We start from the raw sequence: 24775 nt of genomic DNA on the forward strand, positions 1-24775 counted from the left end.
CGCAAGGCTAACACACAAGGACAGACAACCATTCATACTCACATTCACTCACAGATTCACACCTAGTGGCAATTTGGATTATCCAATTAACCTATCCCCACAAGCTGCATGTCTTTGGACGGTGGGAGGAAGCCGGAGTACCCGGAGGGAACCCACGCAGACACGGGGAGAACATGCAAACTCCACACAGAAAGACCCTGGCCTGATGGTGGAATTGAACTCAGGACCTTCTTGCTGTGTGGCAACAGTGCTAACCACCGTGCCACCGTGCTGCCCATCTCCGGGTACTCCGGCTTTCTCCCACTGTCCAAAGACATGCACTTAGTGGGGATAGGTTAATTGGTTAATCCAAATTGCCCATAGGTGTGAATGTGCGAGTGAATGTGAGTGCAAATGGTTGTCTGTCTGTGTGTGTTGGCCCTGCGACAGACTGGCGACCTGTCCAGGGTGTACCCCGCCTCTCGCCCTATGACAGCTGGGATAGGCTCCAGCGCCGCCGCGACCCTGAAAAGGATAAGTGGACGCGAATGGATGGATGGATGGATGGATGTCATTAGACCACACCCCCTTCTCAGTACAGAGATGCACATCACCTAATATGCTTAATTGGTAGTAGGCTTTCGAGCCTATAAAGCTTGGGGTAAGACAACATGCATGAAGAGGATGATGTGGACAAAATACTCATTTGCCTAATAATTCTGCACTCCCTGTATTCAACATTGCTATCAATACATTTTTCAAAAAATGCTTCTCTGTGCAAAATGGGTTCAAAAACACAAACAGCTGTGGGACAATGTTTGTCCGTGATTTAGACAGGGGGAACAAATTGTGGCAGCATCAACCTGATATTATTTGTATCCCGCTGTAACTTTACTGTATGAAGAGCTAACATCTCCAAAATGTCAGGAGTGGTTAGTCATTATACGAAGTGTTTGTGAACTAAAAATCAAGAATGTGGGATTCAGTTTGTCCGTGATTTGGAGAGCCCAGCGCATGCACCCGATGCAGGGAAAACTAATTCTGTCGCAGAGACCTACCTTGACACTTGTGTAAATGAAGCCAAAGGGAAGATATGCTTCACCATATTTTCTAGTCTTTGGCTTGAAAGGTTGGTTTGGAAACATATTTGGCGATAATTCATCTCCTGCTTTGCGTTTGTGTGGGAGCTCTGTCAAAAACCTGTCAATTATGCTAGCAGTGTCCAAGCGTTCTTTTTTTTTTCTTTTCACCCCCCCCCCCGCAATGGCTCTGCGGCCCCCCTAGGGGGTGGGCCCCACACTTTGGGAACCTCTGCATTAGGCACTGAAGCGTTAGATCAAGACTTTTGCACAGTATTATATGTTCAAAACTGGAGTTACTGTTCACTTTGGTCTCAGTTTACTTACTTTACTGGCATTGATATATCAATGTTCTGCTTGCCACCCACTCCTAGATAGGACTCAGCCTTTTCATTTACAAAACAACAACAACAAAAAACGAGGCACAATCATAGCAACTCTGTGTTTAACACCATTACCAGCTGTTTCAGTCGATGTAAATTCCAGCCCTGCTCACACCCAAATTTTTTTAGATTTTTATATCATGGCCAGAGATGGGCAGTAACGCGTTACTTGTAATGCGTTACTGTAATCTGATTACTTTTTTCAAGTAACGAGTACATAAGGGATTACTATTGCAAAAACGGTAATTAGATTACTGTTACTTTCCCGTAGGAACGCTGCGTTACTGCGTTACTAAAACCGTGATTTTTGCAAGAATGTCTCATGACAGTGACGTAAGCGAGTGCGCCGCTAGTGACAACAGCTGTGTGCAGATCAACAATGGATCACATATCGATTGTGGGAGAGAGTATGAGCGTGCAGTGTTTAAAGCGTGGAAGTACTGACCTTACTTTGAGTTTGATTCCATAAAAAGTGACAAAAACATTAGCGTCCATCGTGCGTGGGAAGAAAACTTCTTTTTACAGCGAAAAAAAACCCTAAACTTCCAAGCAAGCACCGAGTGTGCAACGACGTAATGGGAAACTCACAGAGAAACTCGCGGATTCTTCAACTGACCGCTGCGGCACACCTGCACCAGGGTAACCCTCCGCCTACGCCACTCCTGCTTTACAGGTGAAAATAGAGCAACAGGACCGCTGAGTCTTTGACTTTATTTATTTTCTGCTGTGTTTTACTTGCATCTATTTGAAAGAGTGAGTGTAAACACAAAAAATATTTTATATTATGTGCTGGAATGTGCAGAAAATAGATTTAAATGTTAAACTAATTTATTCAAGTCAGAGTATGTTGCATATAATTAAATGTTTGCTTGATGCATAAAGTTAAAAGATTAAAACTAATGAAACAAGTTTTAAAAAGAGACTTTTCCATTTGATTACATTTTGTATGATGGATTATGTGGAAAAAGTAGAATTGGGCTGAAAGATCTATCGCTTTATCACCTCTTCAGGTTGTAAATCGTGTTTTTAAAAAGTAACTAAGTAACTAAGTAATTAATTACTTTTGAAAATAAGCAATCAGTAAAGTAACGGGATTACTTTTTTGGGGAAGTAATCAGTAATTAGTTACTGATTACTTTTTTCAAGTAACTTGACCAACACTGATCATGGCTGTATAAAAAGTGACACAATCCCCATTTAGAAGAAGGAATGGTGTACGTGCAAATCCAACTCAAGACTGGAAAAGAGAGGGATTGTTCTTGGCATGAAGTTCATGAGAGCGTCCAACTGTCCTGTTACAAAACCTCTGAATCACTGACCATGCCTTAGTGTGCACAGGTAAACAGATTACTCCTGAATCTGACAGCATGCTCAGTGGTTGCAGTATATACAGTCAGCACCTGCCCCCTGTCAAGCTTTAGGCTCTGAAGTCTGAAATCTCTGGCCCTTCTTAGCTTATCCAGCTGAAGGAGCGATCAGCTTATGGAATAGTGAAGCATCTGTCATTCATCCATCCTATCCTCTTACAATTCCTAATAACGTCATTTAAAACATCAAAAAGGGTCATCTCCCCATTCCCACAACTACAGCATAAATAGTAACACATTATAACACGCACTATTTTATAGTGATGGCCCCCAATGACCTCTTCACATTTGACAGACTGATTTTTTCTTTTGTGCATTTAAAAAGTTTCACTAGACAACCTCTCCTTCAGTCAGCATCATTATCAACAGAACTATGCTTCTCCTGTACAAAAATAACATCTAGCTTTTTATAAGAGCACAGTCTTTCATCGCTGGCTCACTTTAAGTTCAGGGCTGCCTATTCTTATATCACCCATAGCACAAAAGAGGGGGTGGTGAAACGGAACGAAAAAAGGAATGAAACTAAAGAAAAACAAAGTAAAATAACTACTAGACTTATTTAGCAACTGTTAACTGATTTTTAGGCTTTAGGACTATTTTGGGATCAAGGTCGTCTGGATCAGTGAAAGCTTTCTCCATTAAGCACACTGGATATTTCTGAAAACCACTGACAGAAACTGAACTGATGAAAAGCTTAAAATCAAGAATTAGGTCTTCAGTTATAACATTCAGTGCTTATTCTGTGTGACTAAAGATTTTTTTTAATACTAAAACAGCTGCTATTTCTGACAGCCCATAACTGAGAGGAAGCTGAAGAATCCAGCTTCATTCACTTTTCAAGTGGACTGCCACAGATACAACTTTTCTTTTCCTATTGTCTTTACAAAAGTTAGCTGTTACTATTTCACTTTCCTTGCCAACAAAAAGACGAGTATTTGTGCAGCTTCAGGATCAATGTGTGATTGTTGTATAACCTTGCCCTAGACTTGTATTCTGTTCTCATTTCTGTTTTGCCCCCTTTGATCTCAATGTTTTATGCTTTTTGTGTTGTTTTTGTTTTCTGTTTTTTATTCTGCTGTGCTCTTAGTGTTTCATTCTTTACTACGCATTGCAGCCTCAGTTACTTGTGGTTTCTGTGCCACAGGTTCACCTGTCATTGGCCTCAGGTTTCACTTGACAAGGATGGATGAGATGCTCCTTCACTGCACACCCAGTACATTTAATCTTGTCTGAAGATGCATAGTGTAATCAGAGTTATTTATACCAGACTGAATGTCTAGATTCACAACCTCAAATCCAAAAAAACATGTGCTGCTGTGTAAAAGGTAAATTTAAAACCCCCCAAAACAGAATGCAGTGATTTGCAAATCATGTTAACCCATATTTTATTTACAACAGAACACAGAATATAAGGGGAGAAAATTCACCATTTGAAGAAAAATGGTAGAGGTTCACAAATCTGAAAAAAGCATGTAAAATAAATCAAATAAAATGGCAAAGGAAAGATACCTTATCATATTCAGAACATAATATGATGAAAGGACTCAGAGAATCTGTAAAAATCTCTGTATGCAAGGGAGAAGGCCGATTCAATAAATACAGTATTAGATGCTCTCGATCAACAGACCCTGTTATAACTACATTAAAAACAGACATGGTTCTGTCATGGAAATCACTGTATGTGGTTCCAAAAATCATAAATGAATAAAGTCCATTGTGCCATCCACAAATGCAGGCTAAAGCTCTGTCATGCAAAGAAGGCGACATATCTGAACATCTGTGAAAATGCACTGAGGTAACGTGGAAAATTCCTCTGTGGTCAGTCGAGTCAAAATTAAAAATGTCTTTGCAAAACATGGATGCCACACTAAAGTGAAGAGCAGCTATCAACTTGTTATCAGCACTTAGTTCAAAAACCTTCATCTTCTTATGCATTGGGTTGTAGAAGTGTCTGTGCAAATGGCAGCTTGCACATCTGGAAAGGCACCATCACTGGTAAAAGATATGAATATGAAGACTTTAGAGTATTGTATGACAATGCTAAACCACATTCTGCATATATTACAACATCGTGGCTTCATAGTAGAAGAGTCCAGATGTTGAACGGGCCAACAGTCCAGACTTTGTACCAAGTGAAAACATTTGGAGCATCATGAAATATAAAATACATCAAAGAGGAGAGTTATAATGTTACATCGGAGAAGGAAGTAACAACATTACTCTCCCAAAGAACCAACAACTGGTCTCCTCAGTTCTCAGACATTTATGGATCTTTTCTTTTTGAAGTGGTAAACTTAGCTTCTCCTAACTCGCTAAGATGTGTTGCTGTGATCAAATTCAAAATGAGCTTCTGAGTTTCTTAACATTGTATAATTTTTTCAGTTTCAGTTTGATGTTTTCTATGTTGTGAATAAGGTATAACTGTAAATTGTTACAGCCTGCTTTTATTTAAATTTTACAAATTGTCCAGAATTTTTAAATTAAAAAACATGATTCTTGTACAGAAATGTACAAAAACAGGAATTAAATGCACTTAATTTACATTGTCTAAAAATAAAGTTCTTCAACTTTCTTTTAGCGAGACATTAAAAAAAAAAGCCTCTCTATTCAGCATGGAAAGGAGGGTATCATATTGGGCTCACTTGAATGCTCCCTGGTGGCTTGACAGTCTTGTAGGTATGTGATGAAAAAGCATCAGGAGCAGCAATAACATATACTGGATGAGAATAGTTTGACTGGATGCTCTGTACCAGGTATGAGTCTATAATAGACAGAAAAGAAAATGCAGAAGTTTGAGAAGCATAATTAAAAAAACAAAACAAACAAACATCAAAACAAAACAAAACAGAACAAAGGTCTTCTTATATTACTATATTTGTCTGTTTATCTGTTGGGTTTTTTGTGTATTCATAAAGGTTTTGTACTTAGCAGCTCTTCCATAGATGCTCATGACAGGCTCATTGGTCAATGCCATTAAAAAAATGGTTTAATGTAGATTAATCTACTCCCAGATGTCAAGATGTACATGCTGACTAAATATTAAACAACAACAACAACAACAACAACAAAAACTACTAGGGTACTCATTACCTAGAAACACATAGGTTTAGCTTGCAAGGGTCTGGTGGTTTATGAGAACAGGGTGGCCTGGGATGGGGTTAAATTCCCAGCCTAAATTACTGTTTTCAATCTGCTAATGCAGCAGGTTTAGAGACCAGCAATGGTCCTGTCAGTTCAGTTGGGTGTATTTTAAGGTGAAGTTGAGGGAAAGGATCTGCTTCATCAGAATATTTTAATATGCCAGTAAAATATTCAAGTCAAGTCAAGAAGCTAGTTTTAACAACAGCTGCTGACCTAAGTGCTATATATAATAAATCACCAAAACCATAAAGCATACAATAAAATTCTAAATTTCTAGACAGCAAAGTGAAAAAAGCTCAGTAAAAGAACACAAATGAAAGTACTTGGAACTCAGAGCTGAGACAGGATAAAAATTGGTTTTGAGAGCGTCATTGTTGGGGAGATCCTGATGTGAGAGAACTGTTTGATTCACAGTTTTGGACCAACTCCTGGAAAGGCCTGATTTTCCTATGCTTTAATCTGAACCTCGCGACAGCTACGAGCATTTGCTCAACACAACTCAGTGATCTAATGTGTGCAAACTTAAAAGATCAGAGAAGTAAGAAAGGGACAATCCATACAATGTCTTATGAGTTAAATCTTAAAAATTATTCTAAAACTGATTAGCAGACAGTATAGAGAAGCCAATATGGAGAATATGTGGTCTTGCCTTTGCATGTTAGTTATTAAATGCACCTCAGCATTTTGGACCAGCTATAGTCATCTAAGCAGTGACTGTCATGGTCCTGGGCCATGTGGGCCCAGTATTCTTAGTTTTCATGTATTTTTGTATTTTGTTCTTTATTTAGGCCATGCTTCCTGGGTTGATCTGTTACGTTGTTCCTTATGTGTTTTCCCTTCGTGACTCTTACCCCCTGTGTGCCCCTCTGTGTATTTATGAGCCCTCGTCTCTCTTTGTGCTTTATTCTATGTTTTCCCCAGCCCGTTATGTCTGCGTTCTCCCCGTGCTCTCTCTCCTCCTGTTTGAACCTCTGTGTACTTCCTGCTTTACTTTGCCCATCTCCCATCAGTGTTACGTTCACTCCTGCCGTGTCTTGTTATGATTATCAGTGTCACCTGTGTTCCCCGTGTGCATCCACTTCCCCTGATCATCCCTCATGTGTATTTAGTCTCTGTGTTTCGTACAGTCTGTGTCGCGTCGTCTGTGTTCTCACCTCCATGTTTTCACGGTCAGTCCTTGCAGTGATCATCATAGTCTGAGTTTTCTTAGTTTGTCGCAGTATTAGTTTTCCCAGTTTAGTTATAATCTAGTCACGCCATCCCTGCTTTGTTTGTGCACTTTGTCTTCAGCCATAATAAAGGCTCGCTTTCTGTTAAGTCCACTCCCGTCTACTCACTTGTGTATGCACCTGGGTCCATCACACACACCACCGCACGGCCTGTCTCTGCAGACCGTGACAGTGACAGACTGACACCTGAATAAAGACTATGTCAGTAGACAAGTTGAGACAAAATGAAGATATGGCTAGCTCTCTCAAACTCTCTGAAGAAGAAGAAAAAAGAAGCAAGGTTTAACAGGAATTGAATGTGTTTGTTAAGTTAGATAAGTCAAAAATCACGTGCAGTTTCCTAGAAAATTGTTTTTTTGGTTTGTTTGGTTTTTAAAAATAAATCTCAGGCGCACTAAATGCAGCGAGCTCTTTTTTTCTGTTCATTTAAGTTCATGCACATCTTTTGGACTGCTGAATGGTTTTTGTTTCCAATGAGCCTAGAGTGAGCATATGAATTGATCATGTATTCCCCAGCCTAACTGTAAAACGTCTATTGGTTAAATAAGATTTAAACCATTCCAGTGGAGTCTATTTGAAAGGTCTGGAGCTGAAGAAAGACAACTTTCTCAGGACTTTGTAAATAAAAGGAAAATCAGTCTGAAGTTGGGTAAAACTGTTGGATCCAGGCTTGCTGTTTAAGAATAGGCTCCGAAACAGCATGTTTAAAAAATAAGCAGGCACACACCTAGACTGAAGACTGCTTTTGTTAATCGACAGCTCACTCACAGTGTGTACTTCCACAGTGTCAAAACATCCTTCAGTTGGCGAGATGGAACAATATCCAGAGGATATCTCGTGGGTTTCAAGTGGCTGACTGCTTTATTCAGCAGTCAAAAAGATGTGCATGAAGTGGTCAAAAGCAACGTAGGTTGATGGGTCAGTGACAGGGGGGATAATATGAGACCTAATATAAGCAATTCTATCAACAAAGAATTTCAGTAAGTTCTGGCACATTGCTTTAGATGCTACAAGAGTTAATAATACCAAATGAAACACTGGGACTGTGACAATTGTTAGCCACAATCACAGAAATCTAATTTCTTTGCGTTGCTCTTACAACCTTCTGATAATTTAATAGAAATTCTCTAAATACATCAAAAGCCACCAGAAGTATATCCTTTTTTTAAAAATCCATTTTTGTTCAGCTTTTCTGTGCACCGTTCTGAGTATTCTGGTGGCATTATTCAATCAAGGCTGAGCTTCCAGATGTTGACTCCTAGTTGTGAGATGAGCAATGGAATAAAGAAATTCTCAACAGGTGGAATTAATCAGAGAGAGTGAGTGGTCAGTCATCAACTGAATTGACCTATCAAACAGTGAGGCATGATTACTACTATGATAAGCACAAGCACTTATTACAGGTATGCAGTTAAGCATTTTGTTGTGAGTGCAATTATTTTTTGACCAATTCCGATTTTTTGTTAACTCCATAACTGACACCATATATAAGCAAAAATCTACTTTTCTTGAATGCAAAATATTAATTTTATAATGAAAGACATTTTTCGACTCTCTATCTTAAACTGAAAATAAAGTGCTCCCCTTCCAGCCTACTAAACAAAAACAGGTGCGACAGATTTGCATGGCAAAACAAATGTCACTAATTTTCCAGTATCCTTTGCTCATACCGAGGCTCTTGCTGAGTTGGCATTTATGACATGTAAGCATGTGGGTGTCATGGCTAACGGATAGACTCAAGTGCAAACAGCGTTCTGGCAAGCAACAGGTGACAATTTATTTACAAAAAGTGAAACCACAGTATGATATGTATATATACAGTGAGTGGGGCAGGGGTCCAGGGGGTGGAGAGAAGAAAATCCACATTCGCTCTTCTCCACAGTACAATCTCCGCCGGTCCTCTTCCACACACACTCACTCCTCTTCATCCACTCTCGCTCCGATTTCCACTCACGCCGACACGCTCAGGGATCACAGCAAAGGGTCCACCACCAGTTCTCTCTATACACAGAGAGCTCGACTAGAACCAATAGGCAAAAATACACAGAGAGTCTTTTTGAGAGAAAGCTTAGAGCACGAACACGGGAGGTTCAACGTTCCAGCGACGACTGCTCTGTGCCGCAGCGTTAAATAGTCATAGAGAACACCAGCAGATCACTAACAGGCGGTGGCAATCACCGCAGGTGTGTGGGCCAAGAGCTCCGCCCAGGCAAGCAGGAGAGAGGGAGTGGGATAAAACAAAACAAAACCTGTGGCCATCATGAGCCAGCCGGAGAGGCACGGGGACCATGACAGTGGTACATGACTATCTGCCTGTGCCACACCGACTGGTCACCAGTCCAGTCTGAGCACGTTGAAAATTAACCAACACTGGTCCCTGAGCAGTCAATTGGCACATTTCCAACTTGAAAGCACCAGGTCTATTGCCAACCTAAACATATAAACATGAAGAGTTGGAGAGCGACACAAATGGATGCTCAACAAGTCATCAATCACGGTTCAGTCCTCCTGGTAACTTAGGAAGATAAACCTCCCACTGCAAAGATTTCATTCTTGGTATAGTTCACTTTTTTAGTTGAGACTTTTTCAGAGGTTTAAAATGAACTAATCTACCTTTTTGTTTTACAACTTTATGTTTTGTTTACTTCCAAAAAGAAAGAGACTTAGAAAAAAAATCCTTCAATCAGCGACACATTTATCACAATGGACCTGATGGTCACACACAGTGGCGGTCCTAGCCTGTTTGGCGCCCTGGGCGAACACTCCCTCTGGCGCCCCCCCAAAACATATTAAGGATTGTACATTAGCATAAAGCTGTTGTACACACACACACATATGAAGAAAGAGAGAGTATGCATAGTATGCAAACGGCTACCAAACAGCCATCATAATTCGTCATACAATGAGAACAGGACAAATCAACAATTGATAATAAAATCTGTAACATAATGTATTGTTTGGAGTTTAGTCTGTTACTGTTGCTATTTTTACCTTTTCTTCTTGGAGCAACTGTAACCCACATTATTTCCTTAGGGATTAATAAAGTATTCTGATTGTTTCAGGATGACCTGCCATTATCCAATGACACATCTGCTTACCTGTATCTTTTGCTCGTTTCTCCTCCTCTTCTTTTCTCTTTATTCTAAACTGAGCACCTGATGGTTTTGAACTTTTCTTGTCCATCTTCCATTGGTTTTAATTTTGCACTGCAGTACAAACACACATCCCTCAACCCAAGGCCACAGCATGATCTAACACACCTACTCCTTAGTTCACAGATTCACTTTGTCTAGGGTGCATTTCTGAGATTTCACACAACCCAGGATTCAAATCATGAATACATAATGGGCTTGGATTTACATCATTATAAATGAAATGCGCTCTATTTGGAAGCAGCCGGCCCCCCTCCCCTTTCGACGGGTTGTGTGTGAGACTTTGAATCATCAAACTGTAAATTTTAAATTGTTATTGATCCCTTTACCCCTAGTCCTAAAGTGTATATTTATTTTCTTACTCTTCTTATATATATTGTTTGTTTACTTGCACTGCTGTAACTGGAGCCTCGTCGTCTTGTCTCTCTATATACTGGACTGTAGCAGAGATGACAATAAAGTTTACTTTGACTTCAGCAGCGAGCAGGCGCACCGAGGGCTCTCGCACTCATTTTTCGCGTACAGAATTTTGAAAAAACATCGGTGCAAATTATAAGTCTGTATTATAATGTCTGGTGTTTTCGTGTTTGTTGGTTTGTTTTTATTTTGTTTTATTTTGCGAGTTGGTTATTAGATGCCGCTCCAGCCAGCCAGAGAAGCCCCCGCTGCCCCGCCCTCTCCTCCTTGCGCTGCAAGCAGCAGGCGCACCTCGCAAACGAAGGGCGCCCTTACTCCCAGCAAATGGGCGATAGAAAACGATCGGTGCCTATGCCATTCCCAAAATGCACTGGCTGACGTCGGGGCAGCATGAGTACGAGCATTTTTATTTTTTTTTGCCGATGCCCGTGATGCCGCCCCCCACCACGATGCAACCGCCCAGGGCAACTGCCCGTGTCGACCATATCTAAAACCGCTACTGGCCACAAAGCAAACTGGGACTTCAGACAAAAGTTTGTCTACGAGTTGTGAGTTCTTTGCTAAAGGATGCTATTTTCTGACAACAAAGTCAGAGCTACTCTCTTGGAGCCCGAGGCAAAAAGTTATTAAAGCTCTCAATAAAGACTTCTAAGTCATTTTCTCTTACTTCAGTCCAGAAAGCTTTATAAAACTAAGAGTACATATATCAAATGGGCCTTCCATCACTGCACGCTCTGCTGTGGTGTGCTGTCTACACCTAAGTCCATGACTGTGGGTAACTCACTGCAGAAGGAGTCAAAGGCCATGATCACTATTGTACAGATGACAGCAAAACCCACAGCTTAGATCAATCAAAAAACATTTGTCATTGTGAACTAATGTGTGCTATGTATCTTCCACATGCACTTCCCTCCAGATCAGTCAAACTAAGCGTTTCAATGAGAGCTTGATTGCATGGCTTGAGGCAGCATGAGGTTCAACATGATTCCTATGTACCTGATGATTTCCTGTGCAACTGAAATCTCCTGTCAGAAATAAATCTTCTCAGGCCCACATGGACCACACTAAGGTTACATTAAAGGATGCAGCCCCATTTCAGGGTCTTGGAACGGGCTGTCCAGAATAAGATAGGACTGGACAATCGACACCTAATAAATCCACAGCTTCCATTTGTATTTTGTACTCTATGAAAATACGACAGGGTTAACCTGGGTAAACAAGTGACAAGTAGACTGTTTTTAAATCGTCTTAGCGACTTTATTGGTGATGAACCTGGACCTGAGTAAAAATATGTTTTATTCAAATGATGATGTGATGATGGTGCAAAATGTCTTTTTCCATCATTTGTAATTATTTTGGGGATCACACATATACAGGGAGTGCAGAATTATTAGGCAAATGAGTATTTTGTCCACATCATCCTCTTCATGCATGTTGTCTTACTCCAAGCTGTATAGGCTCGAAAGCCTACTACCAATTAAGCATATTAGGTGATGTGCATCTCTGTAATGAGAAGGGGTGTGGTCTAATGACATCAACACCCTATATCAGGTGTGCATAATTATTAGGCAACGTCCTTTCCTTTGGCAAAATGGGTCAAAAGAAGGACTTGACAGGCTCAGAAAAGTCAAAAATAGTGAGATATCTTGCAGAGGGATGCAGCAGTCTCAAAATTGCAAAGCTTCTGAAGCGTGATCATCGAACAATCAAGCGTTTCATTCAAAATAGTCAACAGGGTCGCAAGAAGCATGTGGAAAAACCAAGGCGCAAAATAACTGCCCATGAACTGAGAAAAGTCAAGCGTGCAGCTGCCAAGATGCCACTTGCCACCAGTTTGGCCATATTTCAGAGCTGCAACATCACTGGAGTGCCCAAAAGCACAAGGTGTGCAATACTCAGAGACATGGCCAAGGTAAGAAAGGCTGAAAGACGACCACCACTGAACAAGACACACAAGCTGAAACGTCAAGACTGGGCCAAGAAATATCTCAAGACTGGTTTTTCTAAGGTTTTATGGACTGATGAAATGAGAGTGAGTCTTGATGGGCCAGATGGATGGGCCCGTGGCTGGATTGGTAAAGAGCAGAGAGCTCCAGTCTGACTCAGACGCCAGCAAGGTGGCTGGTTTGGGCTGGTATCATCAAAGATGAGCTTGTGGGGCCTTTTCGGGTTGAGGATGGAGTCAAGCTCAACTCCCAGTCCTACTGCCAGTTTCTGGAAGACACCTTCTTCAAGCAGTGGTACAGGAAGAAGTCTGCATCCTTCAAGAAAAACATGATTTTCATGCAGGACAATGCTCCATCACAAGCGTCCAAGTACTCCACAGCGTGGCTGGCAAGAAAGGGTATAAAAGAAGAAAAACTAATGACATGGCCTCCTTGTTCACCTGATCTGAACCCTATTGAGAACCTGTGGTCCATCATCAAATGTGAGATATACAAGGAGGGAAAACAGTACACCTCTCTGAACAGTGTCTGGGAGGCTGTGGTTGCTGCTGCACGCAATGTTGATGGTGAACAGATCAAAACACTGACAGAATCCATGGATGGCAGGCTTTTGAGTGTCCTTGCAAAGAAAGGTGGCTATATTGGTCTCTGATTTGTTTTTGTTTTGTTTTTGAATGTCAGAAATGTATATTTGTGAATGTGTAGATGTTATATTGGTGTCACTGGTAAAAATAAATAATTGAAATGGGTATATATTTGTTTTTTGTTAAGTTGCCTAATAATTATGCACAGTAATAGTCACCTGCACACACAGATATCCCCCTAAAGTAGCTAAAACTAAAAACAAACTAAAAACTACTTCCAAAAACATTCAGCTTTGATATTAATGAGTTTTTTGGGTTCATTGAGAACATGGTTGTTGTTCAATAATAAAATTATTCCTCAAAAATACAACTTGCCTAATAATTCTGCACTCCCTGTAATTATTTCAGGATGCTACACACAACCTGTCACAGGTCCTTACAGTGCCAATAAATCCCAAATAAACAGTAAAATATGAAATAGGAGTCTGCCTTCAATACCAGCGGATAACCCCCCCCCCTCCACACACACAAGCACACTCACACTTTCAGGATTGCAGCATATAAATCGAGTTCCAAATATCTGTAGAACTTGCTGGCAGTGAGGTCTTGCCCAGGGATATTTTCGTCTTTTTGAAAGTTTTTTTTTCCACGCCTGTCGGTTGGTGTCTGTACACAGGGTTCTTACCATGGCTTCTGTGAAAAAAAAAAAAAAGAAAAACAGTTTGAACAGGTCAAGTGGGCTGTAGCTACTGCTGGGATCCAGTATATGACCAGGGGTATCTTGCTAGCAGGAATATCTTTTGGTGAGTATTCACCTCTCTTCATCAAGAGTCACCTTCCTGGGGCCTATGGGGTGACCGCGAACGTGTTCTGCTCTTACCTCTCTGCCCACCAAGCCTTCCAAGACTAGACCGTGATCCTCTAGTTTGGGTTATAGCGAACGGTTGGATGTGTGATCCCCTACCACTTGGAGGAGGCGGATGACCATCAGAGCTGCTGCTGTGAAGCTGCAGCATAAGTGCTAGGAACATCACACTCTGCAGTGCCTAGTAGCACATCCCTACTTAATAGAATACAAAATATTACGAGGAAGGCAGTAAATGCTTTTTTTTTTTTTTTTTTTTTTTAAAAGGGGACTGCTTTCTGTCCACCTATCCCAGTCATATTTCAATAAGGAGAGATCATCTGAAAAAAGTTAACCTAATTTGTTGGAATATAGACATCCGTTTATTTGACAATAAGTTTCTGTTTGTTTGTTTGTACTTTATGACTCATCATAGCAGAACGGAAACCCAAATTGGAAGGCTTGGAAGCAATGTTCCCTCTAATTTTTCATGTGTCTGAGCGAACACACAAACTCCCTGAGCGGTCCCTTGGACCACTGTGAGCAACATTAGACGTGTGCACTGTGGTCACGCCGGCATCAAATCCATCCAAGTTACATGGTTTATTAAAATAATCAAATTACACCATTTACATTTATGTCGGACTACTTTTACTTAACTGCTTTATCCCACTTACAATGAAAATTAAAAAAAATCTTGTTCATGACCTGTGTAGTATGTTAACACTATTGGAAGTAAAAATAACTTGAACTCTAATTTTGAAAACACAACTTTATTTATTTTTTATTTATTTAATAAAGCTCTGACTTGTATTATGAGTATGAGTCTGTGGTCTGGGAGAGAGTCCTGTAACTCTGTCTGCAAAATACAGTATATAATGACCAATATTGGGCAATTTACCATATTTTCCGGACTACAAAGCGCACCTGAATATTAGCCGCACAAGCTAAAATCAGGGGAAAATCCTGTTTTGTACATACTATAGCCGCACCTGACTAAAAGCCGCAGGTGTTTCAATGTTGACTTATCATATGTAAGAGAATATGCACAAAGGGAATTGTCAGGAAAGAGATGGCTGTTTGGAGACACACCCCTTTTATTAATATTTTGAAAAACAAGTTAGGGGTACATATTTGCATAACTTCTTAGGGTATATGTACAAGTACCGGTAATTACAAGTACGAAACATGTACTGTGCTTCATAAACGAGTAACAAATGTGGTACATAACAATAACCTACAGCACACCAGAAAAATAGATTCGGCCTACCTTTTAGGCTCAGGTGCAGTGACACGGCTTTAACAAGAAGAAAAGTCAGTCATTCACCACCATCTTTCTCTTCTCCCTGCGCACTAAAACCACCAAAGTCCTCTTCTTGTCACGGCTGGCGGAGTGAGCCGTGTGGAGTGGAGGAAAAGGAGGACCCAAAATGCAGCAAACTGATGATACGAGTGAAGTTTATTTACACGGTGGCAGTGGCAAAAACAGGCAATGAAGCATGAGTAATGACAAACCTAAACTGGGAGAAACTAAAGAGCAAACCTGAAATCTTACAAAACGGAGAGCGGAGCAGAGAGACGCAGACCAAGGACCAGGATACCAAGAAACACAGACGAGCCGACAACGAACACAGACCGACACCCACTATATACACACACACACACACACACACACACACACACACACACACACACACACACACACAAGGTAATCGGGTAATCGCACACAGGAGGGAAGAACAGCTGATCTGAATACACATGATGACTGGAGGACACAAGCTGAACACAATGACAACAGACACAGACTTTCAGAACAAAACAGGAAATCTAGAACCCGAACCGGACACAAGGGGGGAGGACACAGAATAACTAGAACAGAGGGAAATAATCACAAAACACAAAACGCTGGGTCAACGACCCAGGACCATGACAGTACCCCCCCTCCAAGGGCTGGCTCCAGACAGCCCAAAACAAAAACAGACGACCAACCCAGGGCGGGCGGCGGGGGCCCAGGACGGAGGGACCAACACAAGCTCCAGCGAACCGAGAGAATTGTCCAAAACAAAAACACACATGCTGGAGCACGAGAACAAAACACAGTTCAGGAGGCCGGCCCGGAGGCTGACAACTCAGAAGTCCAGGACAGTTCATCTTCTGAGGCCGGCCACGTCGGCGACGTAGATCCATAAGCCGACCGAGCGGAAGGCAGCGGTGGCGGAGTGGAGGCAGTTCAGGGGGCCGACCGTGCGGACAGCAACGGCGGCGACGAGGAAACCGTTCAGGCGGCCGACCGTGCGGACAGCAATGGCGACGATGACACAAGTCTGGAGGCCGACCGCGCGGAAGGCAGCGGCGGCGTCTAGGAGGTCGTCCATATTGACGATGACGCTCCACCAGCGGCCTGGTAGATGACCGCCGATGTCGAGGCGGCAGTTCGGGACCCGAAGGTGGCGTGGCCGTCGCAGCACCAGACGAGACCGAAGCAGCGGCTGGTCCAGGCGCGGCTGAAGCTGAAGCGGAGGCCGGACCAGGCGCGGCTGAAGCTGAAGCAGAGGCCGGACCAGACGCGGCTGAAGCAGAGGCCGGACCAGACGAGGCTGAAGCTGAAGCGGAGGCCGGACCAGGCGAGGCTGAAGCTGAAGCGGAGGCCGGACCAGGCGAGGCTGAAGCTGAAGCAGAGGCCGGACCAGACGAGGCTGAAGCAGAGGCCGGACCAGACGAGGCTGAAGCAGAGGCCGGACCAGACGAGGCTGAAGCAGAGGCCGGACCAGACGAGGCAGATGACGATGCTGCAGCCGGGCCAGGCGAGGCAGATGACGATGCTGCACCGGGCGAGGATGAAGGCTCGGAGGCTGCAGCTGGCGAGGATGATGAGGCTGCAGCAGGCGACGGCGTGGAAGCCGGAGACTGTAGCGCTGCAGGCGTGGAAGAAGCTGCTGCTGCCCGTGGCGTGGATGAAGCTGCAGCTGGCGAGGATGATGAGGCTGCAGTTGGCAGCTGGACGGGCTCCTCGGGCCCTCCAGCTGACGAGGCAGGAGGCTGGCTAGGTTCTCCTGAACCTCCAGCTGACGAGTCTTGAGGCTGGACGGGCTCCTCGGGCCCCCCAGCTGACGAGTCTTGAGGCTGGACGGGCTCCTCGGGCCCCCCAGCTGACGAGACAGGAGGCTGGCTAGGTTCTCCTGAACCTCCAGCCGATGAGTCTTGAGGCTGGACGGGCTCCTCGGGCCACCCAGCTGGCGAGACAGGAAGCTGGGCGGGCTCCTCGGGCCCCCCAGCTGACGAGGCAGGAGGCTGGACGGGCTCCTCGGGCCCCCCAGCAGGCAAAGCAGGAGGCTGGACGGGCTCCTCGGGCCCCCCAGCGAAAACAGTCTCTGGACCAGTGGGCACCGGGGCCCCTGGAACACACAGGTCAGAACCAGTAGGCGCACGGGCCTCTGGCAGGTACGGGTCAGAACCAGCAGGCACACGGGCCTCTGGCAAACACAAGGCAGACTGCAGCTGCACAGAGCATTGACCCAGCTCGGGCAGCGACAGCCGGATACAGTCCTCAGCTGGCTTCTTAATCTCCAGGGGTCCAGAGCCGGCCGGGGGCTGGGACCCAGCCTCTGGGGAGGCCCTGGAGTGTGTCACAGTCTCTGGGCTGGCCAGCTTTTGAGGACTGATTACAATATTATGTGGTGTGTCTCTCTGCTTGACATGAACAGGTGAAAAATAGTTCTTTCCGGGTTGGATGGACTTAACTTGTTGTGCAGGAGGAGTTGGTGACAACGATGGCTGAATAGGTGATAATAAGGTGGATGAGTCTCTTGTCAACTGAGCTATTGACTGAGCTATGGATTGTAACCAAGTGTCTAATAGGTCTGGCTGTGACTGTAATGGGGGTGACGGTTGAGTGGCTAACTGAGCTAGTGGCTGCTGGGGAGCTAACTGAGCTACCGGCAGGGCAGCCGACTCAAAAAACACAGCCCCGGAATAAACAGACACACAGTCCAAAACAGAAAAAGGGTCCTTTTCACTCACCACAGCTGGCAGTTCCAAAGTCCTAGTCTTCGGCTGTGGGGTGATGCGCCGACGGCGCGATCGTCGCTTCCTCCCGGGCAAAACCTCCGGCGGGCCGGGCAAAACCTCCGGCGGGCCGGGCAAAACCTCCGGCGGGCCGGGCAAAATCTTCGCCGCCGGGCTGAGTTGGGAAGCGTTAGCGGCTGGTGGGTGAAGGTGCAGTTCGTTGAGTATGAAGTCCTGTGCGAGCGGGTGAAGAGAGTCCAGCAGCCAGGAGTGAGCAGAGATGAGCTGCTGTAGCCTGGCTTCTACAGCGCGGAGACACTCTTCCCCCTCATGCTCGAGCCATAGGTTAACCAACCTGGAAACAGAGTCAATTAGTTCCTCCCGAAGCTCCTCGGGAGGTGCGGATGCCGCTGGGTCCATGTTTGGTCGGCTCGTACTGTCACGGCTGGCGGAGTGAGCCGTGTGGAGTGGAGGAAAAGGAGGACCCAAAATGCAGCAAACTGATGATACGAGTGAAGTTTATTTACACGGTGGCAGTGGCAAAAACAGGCAATGAAGCATGAGTAATGACAAACCTAAACTGGGAGAAACTAAAGAGCAAACCTGAAATCTTACAAAACGGAGAGCGGAGCAGAGAGACGCAGACCAAGGACCAGGATACCAAGAAACACAGACGAGCCGACAACGAACACAGACCGACACCCACTATATATATACACACACACACACAAGGTAATCGGGTAATCGCACACAGGAGGGAAGAACAGCTGATCTGAATACACATGATGACTGGAGGACACAAGCTGAACACAATGACAACAGACACAGACTTTCAGAACAAAACAGGAAATCTAGAACCCGAACCGGACACAAGGGGGGAGGACACAGAATAACTAGAACAGAGGGAAATAATCACAAAACACAAAACGCTGGGTCAACGACCCAGGACCATGACACTTCTCCAGTGTCGGATACAAACAGGCTCAGGATGGCTTCGTCATCCACTCTCAGCTTCTCTCCTTTGTTGTCACTTTCAAAACCAAAGAAATCCTCATTGTCAGTGTCAGAGTCGAACACCCTCAGAAGGGCTGTGGCGGTGTCCTCCTCTCCATCATGCAGCAGTCCAGCCCTTCGAAATCCGTCGGTGATCATGGATGTTTTCACACTTTTCCACACTGTCAGAATCCACTGGTGTAGTTGGGCATAACTTGCTTTTCGCAAGTTTATCGCCGCTCATCATCCACGCCTCCCACTGAACGCGTAGCGCTACTTTGAAGTTTGTTTTTCGCGCTACTTCGTACGGCACTACGTTGCCTGGCAGACGGACATGTGACCAACATACCACTCTTGAACCCCGATGCTGTGTGTCTGATCACATGCCCTTCCGCCAGGCAATGTAGTGCCGCACAACAGCCTTCCAAAACAAATCGTCTTACGATATCACAAAAATCATGGACAATCCATAGAAAAGCCGCAAATTTGAAATTATTTGTGCCACTCCAAAAAATAATTTCTGTCCACTATGAGATAAAGTAGAACAACAGCCTGATACCTGCAGGCCTGACAACAGGAGATGTATCACTCCTGTAACACCTGTAACATTCAGTAGTCATTCATTGTTCTGACACACACAACAAAACTATTGACTACACAAGATTTGCGCTAAACGTCGCAAATCTCTCACATCTCAAAACACCGCCGTCACTCCTAAAACTTCCCCCTCCCTAAACATCTAAATGCCATGTTGCCATATTGTTTTTTGATTTCACATGGTAATTTTTTCGACGAATAGGAATGGGTGGGTTTTTTTAAATTTTTGCTCACAGGCGGAGAGTGCTTTAGAGTGTTTTCCTTATAAAACGCCGTTTTTACCGTTTCTTCCTGCATTATGTGAGAGATACACATATTGACGGGGCCGGGTTATGTTAAAAAGTATAAATTGTTATACTTTGTTCATTGGTTCAAAGGTACCCCACACTTCTTTTTTTGTTTGCTTGTTTGTTCTGGTGTATTTTTCATTTGAACTGTTATTCTGCCAGAGTACTCATATTTACAAGATGGCAGTGAACGCCCCATTGGTGTGTCAGGAAAACTCTTTTGTACGTATGTTCCTTGAAGGGGATTGGAGTCGTTCTTTTTCCACCGCAGCGAAGGGCTAGGAGTTGGAGAGGAGCTGCTGTATGTTTTTGTTATCGATCTGATTGTGAAATAAAGCATATGCAGTGAGAAAGCAACTCTCGGAGTCATCCCTGCCTAAAAGCTGCAACAATTAAATATACACAACGATAGTATTTAGGAAAAAAACAGACATTGCATATATTTTTTATCACAACTCTGGTTTTATGTGGCCTATCAACACAATTTAAAAACTGGTATAAAGTCCGCACTTTTTTCGTCAATTGTTCCATCTGTCCTGCTCACATCTCCAATGGGTGTGCTAAAACACCGGTGTCGGCACATAAAGACGCTGTCATTGCCTGTCAACGACTTTGATTAGCTGCGTATATACGAATGTGAATCGCATTATTGGCTGGACTATGGGATAAGGTGGCATCGTTGTAATCCCTTACGGGAGCAGCCAGTCACTCACTGACTAACACTGCAAAACAGAATTGTTAAAGTATTAATTTTAATTTCAATTCAGGTTAGATTTTTTTGTGCGCAATGCAGATTTTCTGTGCGCAGAGACCGTGCCTGCAGTGCGCAATTGTGCACGCGCGCAGCTTAGAGGGAACATTGCTTGGAAGGAACTTTGAATGACTTGGGTGAGATAGAGATGGGGGGGAGGTGGGTGAATGAATGAAAATCTGAAAGGGAGCACTATAGAGAGCAGAGATTGAAACCATGCAGAGTGGAAGTTGATTGGCTCACAGAAGGCAGACAAGAAGATGATTGGATGTGAGTAAGATTGACACAGTGGGAAAATAGTAGTTATGTAAAGACTGGCAGGTGAACACCCAGGAAAGCAAGTAGATGATTACAGGTTTTCCTGATTGAGCTTATGCGTTAGCTTAATTTCTAATGTTGAATGTATCTTGGTGAAAAAATGTTTTTTTCTGAAAAATGCCAAAAAGCATTTACTCACTCATGCACAAAGGTCCTTCTACCTAAATTTTATACCTTCAGAAAGAGCTTTTAAGCTTTTTGAAGGGTCAGTTTGAATTTTGAGAAACTTCTTACAAACCTTTCACTTCATTTCATTTTATTACACACTACTAGTGGAGACTAATGAATTAATGCCAGACAAGACGTTCATGCCTTTCTGAAAACAGTAGTAGAGAGCAATACATCACACAGGTCAGCTCCCAAATGCTTTCAAAAAGGCTTATAAATATCTGCAGGCAAACCACAAACTCCAAGCGGAGCCATTTGGCCCAGAGTAGCAGCAAACTCTTTATAGGAAGCGGTTTCATTTCATTTATTTATTTATAAAGCACGTTTAATAACAACAGGGAGCTGACCAAAGTGCTGTACAGAGTAACAGTTAAACAATGACATTGACAACAACGACAGGTAAGAAAATTAAAAGAAAATTAGGATAAAAGAATTGGTAACTCTCATACAGTTTCGAAAGCCAGAGTAAAAAAATATTTTTTAAGATGCGATTTAAAAAGAGTAACAGTTGGGGCCTTTCTAATGTGGAGAGGTAGATCATTCCACATTTTCGGTGCCACAACCGCAAATGCACGATCTCCTCTATGAACCATCCTAGACTTATGTAAGGTAAGGAGCAGGTGATCGCTTGATCGAAGGGCCCTAGAGGGTGTATAAAGCTGCAATAGGTCAGACAAATAGTCCGGTGCCTGGCCAATTAGCACTTTAGAAGTCAAAAGTAAGAGTTTGAATTTAATTCTAAAACGCACTGGAAGCCAATGAAGGGAAGCAAGCACCGGAGTAATATGTTGGTGTTTCTTCACACGAGTCAAAAGGCGAGCTGCAGCATTCTGTACAAGTTGGAGCCGGGCCAAGCTGGACTGACTGACACCCACATATAGTGAATTGCAGTAATCCAGTTGAGATAAAACAAACGCATGAATTGGTCGTTCCAAATTTCTAAAAGATAAAAAAGATCTCACTTTGGATAGGAGCCTGAATTTAAAAAAGGACCGCTGGACAACTGAATTAATTTGTTTCTCGAATGTAAGTTTGCTATCCAAGAAAACCCCCAGGTTTTTTACATGCGTTTTAACAGCACATGTTAGGTTGCATAAGTCCAAATCTGGGGCATTGAAATTACAGCTCGGTCCAAAAATAATTACCTCAGTTTGAGGCCATCCAGGTTTTAACTTCCTTAAGACATTTGACTAGCGATTCCATGGGCGTGGAGGTGTTTCTATTAAACCGAAGATAAATCCGGGTGTCGTCGGCGTATGAGTGAAAGCAGATGTTATGCTTCCTAAAGATTAGGCCTAGGGGCAACATGTAGATTGAAAAAAGAATTGGGCCTAATACAGAACCCTGCGGGACACCACAAGTAAAAGGAGCTGGGGAAGAAATAAAATCATCAAGGCTCACGGAAAAAGTCCTCTCGGAGAGGTACGACCTAAACCATTCCAAGGGGATACCTTTGAAACCACATTGCTCCAAACGGGAGATCAGAATGCTGTGGTCAACAGTATCAAAGGCTGCAGTTAAGTCTAGGAGCAGGAGAACAGCTGGGTCTCCTGAGTCAGTGATTAATAAAATATCATTAAGTATTTTTTAGGAGGGCAGTTTCTGTGCTGTGGTGGGTTTTGAAGCCTGACTGGAACTTCTCAAAAATATTATGACTATTTAGAAAGGTTTGTAGCTGCTCAAATACAATCCTTTCTAAAAATTTTGACAGAAACGGAAGCTTGGAAACAGGTCTAAAGTTAGCAAGAATAGAAGAATCAAGGTTCGGTTTTTTAAGCACTGGCTGCACTACAGCGTGCTTGTATCCAGTTGGTACTACTCCAGAGCTGAGAATACTATTAAAAATAGTTAAAATGTTGGGACTGACTACCTTAATAATCTTTTTTAGAAAATGGGTGAGGAGTCCATCTGAAGGGTAGGATGATGTCTTTTTGGTGTTGCAAAGATCTTCCACCTGGTTAAGACATACAGCCTCAAACTGGTCAAAAGCAGTTGAGGAGGTATATGTTAATTAAACATTATACAGAGATAGGGTAGATGTAGATCGAAGCCTTTCTGTCTTATTAATAAAAAACTGCAAGAACCTATTGCAAGTTTCAATGGAGCTATCTATATGGAAAGCGGGGGAGGTATTCAAGACCGAATCCATAACTGAGAAAAGAGTTCGGGGGTTATTAGAGTTGTTCTCAATAATGCTTGCAAGAAACTTGGATTTTCAGCTTTTACAATGACTTAATATCTAGATAGGCTCTCTCTCAGCAGCAGGAAAGAGACTTGTAATTTGTCTTTTTTCCATTTTCGTTCAGCCTTCCTGCACTATCGCCTAGCTGATCGAGTTGAGTCGTTTATCCACGGGTCTGAGTAAGCTGTCGATTTAAATGGAGCGATCACATCAAGAATAGTCTTGCATTTATTATTAAAATTCGAATCCATCTGGTCAATACCATCACCAAGGGAAGAATTCGACAGGCTTTCAAAGGCAGTGGAAAACTGTTCTGTGGCCGTTGGTTTAAAAACACGATAACGTCGTGTTGAGGATGTAGGTTTAAGATGGCAATGAGATAAAAGTATATTAAAGACTAATGGACAGTGGTCAGAAAAGATTGCATCACTTATTTCCAAATTAACAACTGGTAATCCAAAAGACAACACAAGGTCCAACGTGTGGCCCTGTATGTGTGTTGGATCCAATACAAGCTGGATGAGGCTAAAAGAGTCAATCAAATTTAAAAAGTCTTTAGCCAGCTGGTTGTGGAGGTAGCATACATGGATATTAAAATCACCTACTATTAAAATTTGATCATAACTCAGGATGATTCCTGCTAAAAAAGTAGAAAAATCTCGAATAAAATCTTTGTTATATTTTGGAGGTCTGTATATTACTCCAACAAGTGTTGGGCGTGGGTTCCCCAATTCAAAAAGTAGGATTTCGAAGCTTGAGTAAAAGTCTGTTGAAAGTTGTTTATATGTTAGTCTCTTCCTGAGGACAAGTCAGAAGGTAGGAGTTCAGTAAAGAAATTGAGCTCACCTGGTCTCAGCCAAGTTTCCATTAGGAGCATGAGATCCAAATCGCGGTAAGTAAAAAAAGTCCTTTAAAATAAAGGTTTAATAGCTAACAAGCGGACATTAGCAAGGCTAATCCTTAGTGAAGTCGAAGGCTTAGTAGTGCAAATAGGAGCCCGTTGAAGCGTCCGTAGGTTCTGGAAGTTTACTCCTCTCCGACGATGTCGCGGAGGTCGCAGGCGTGGGTTTATTGTAGTAATCCCAGCGACAGGAACCAAACAGAGGTAGATCATGGTCAGGGAGGTCCGGTGTTTAACGTAGTCAAATCTGACCGCCTCAAAGTATTGATCATTCCCGGGACGTGAGAAGGAAGCCTTCAGTCTCACCAGTTGACCGCTTCGTCTTCCCCGGCGCCAGCGGCGCCCGGTTGATTGGGGTAGCTTTGAGGCAAAGCAGAGGCAGGCTGGGACAGGAACGGCGGGCAGAAACGGTGGAGGGAGAAATTTCTGCTTTCCGTGGTTCCAGTAAGATT

The 24775-nt window shown here is 43.3% G+C and overlaps 1 protein-coding gene and 1 long non-coding RNA gene across 2 annotated transcripts in view; one reads left to right on the forward strand and one right to left on the reverse strand.

Moving 5' to 3' along the window:
- Positions 1-24775, forward strand: part of LOC145420963 (uncharacterized) — a 49475-nt gene that overhangs the window by 15152 nt on the left and 9548 nt on the right. The gene's annotated exons all lie outside the window — the stretch shown is intronic.
- Positions 11470-18546, reverse strand: LOC145429841 (uncharacterized). The gene is made up of 3 exons (XM_080303999.1): positions 18142-18546; positions 16248-17895; positions 11470-11558 (listed from the first exon to the last, which is right to left on the reverse strand). Exons 1-3 carry the CDS (start codon positions 18544-18546, stop codon positions 11470-11472), a joined length of 2142 nt encoding a protein of 713 aa, XP_080160125.1.

Source organism: Astatotilapia calliptera, chromosome 1 (assembly GCF_964374335.1).
Source record: "Astatotilapia calliptera chromosome 1, fAstCal68.1, whole genome shotgun sequence".
Taxonomy (NCBI): Eukaryota; Metazoa; Chordata; class Actinopteri; order Cichliformes; family Cichlidae; genus Astatotilapia; species Astatotilapia calliptera.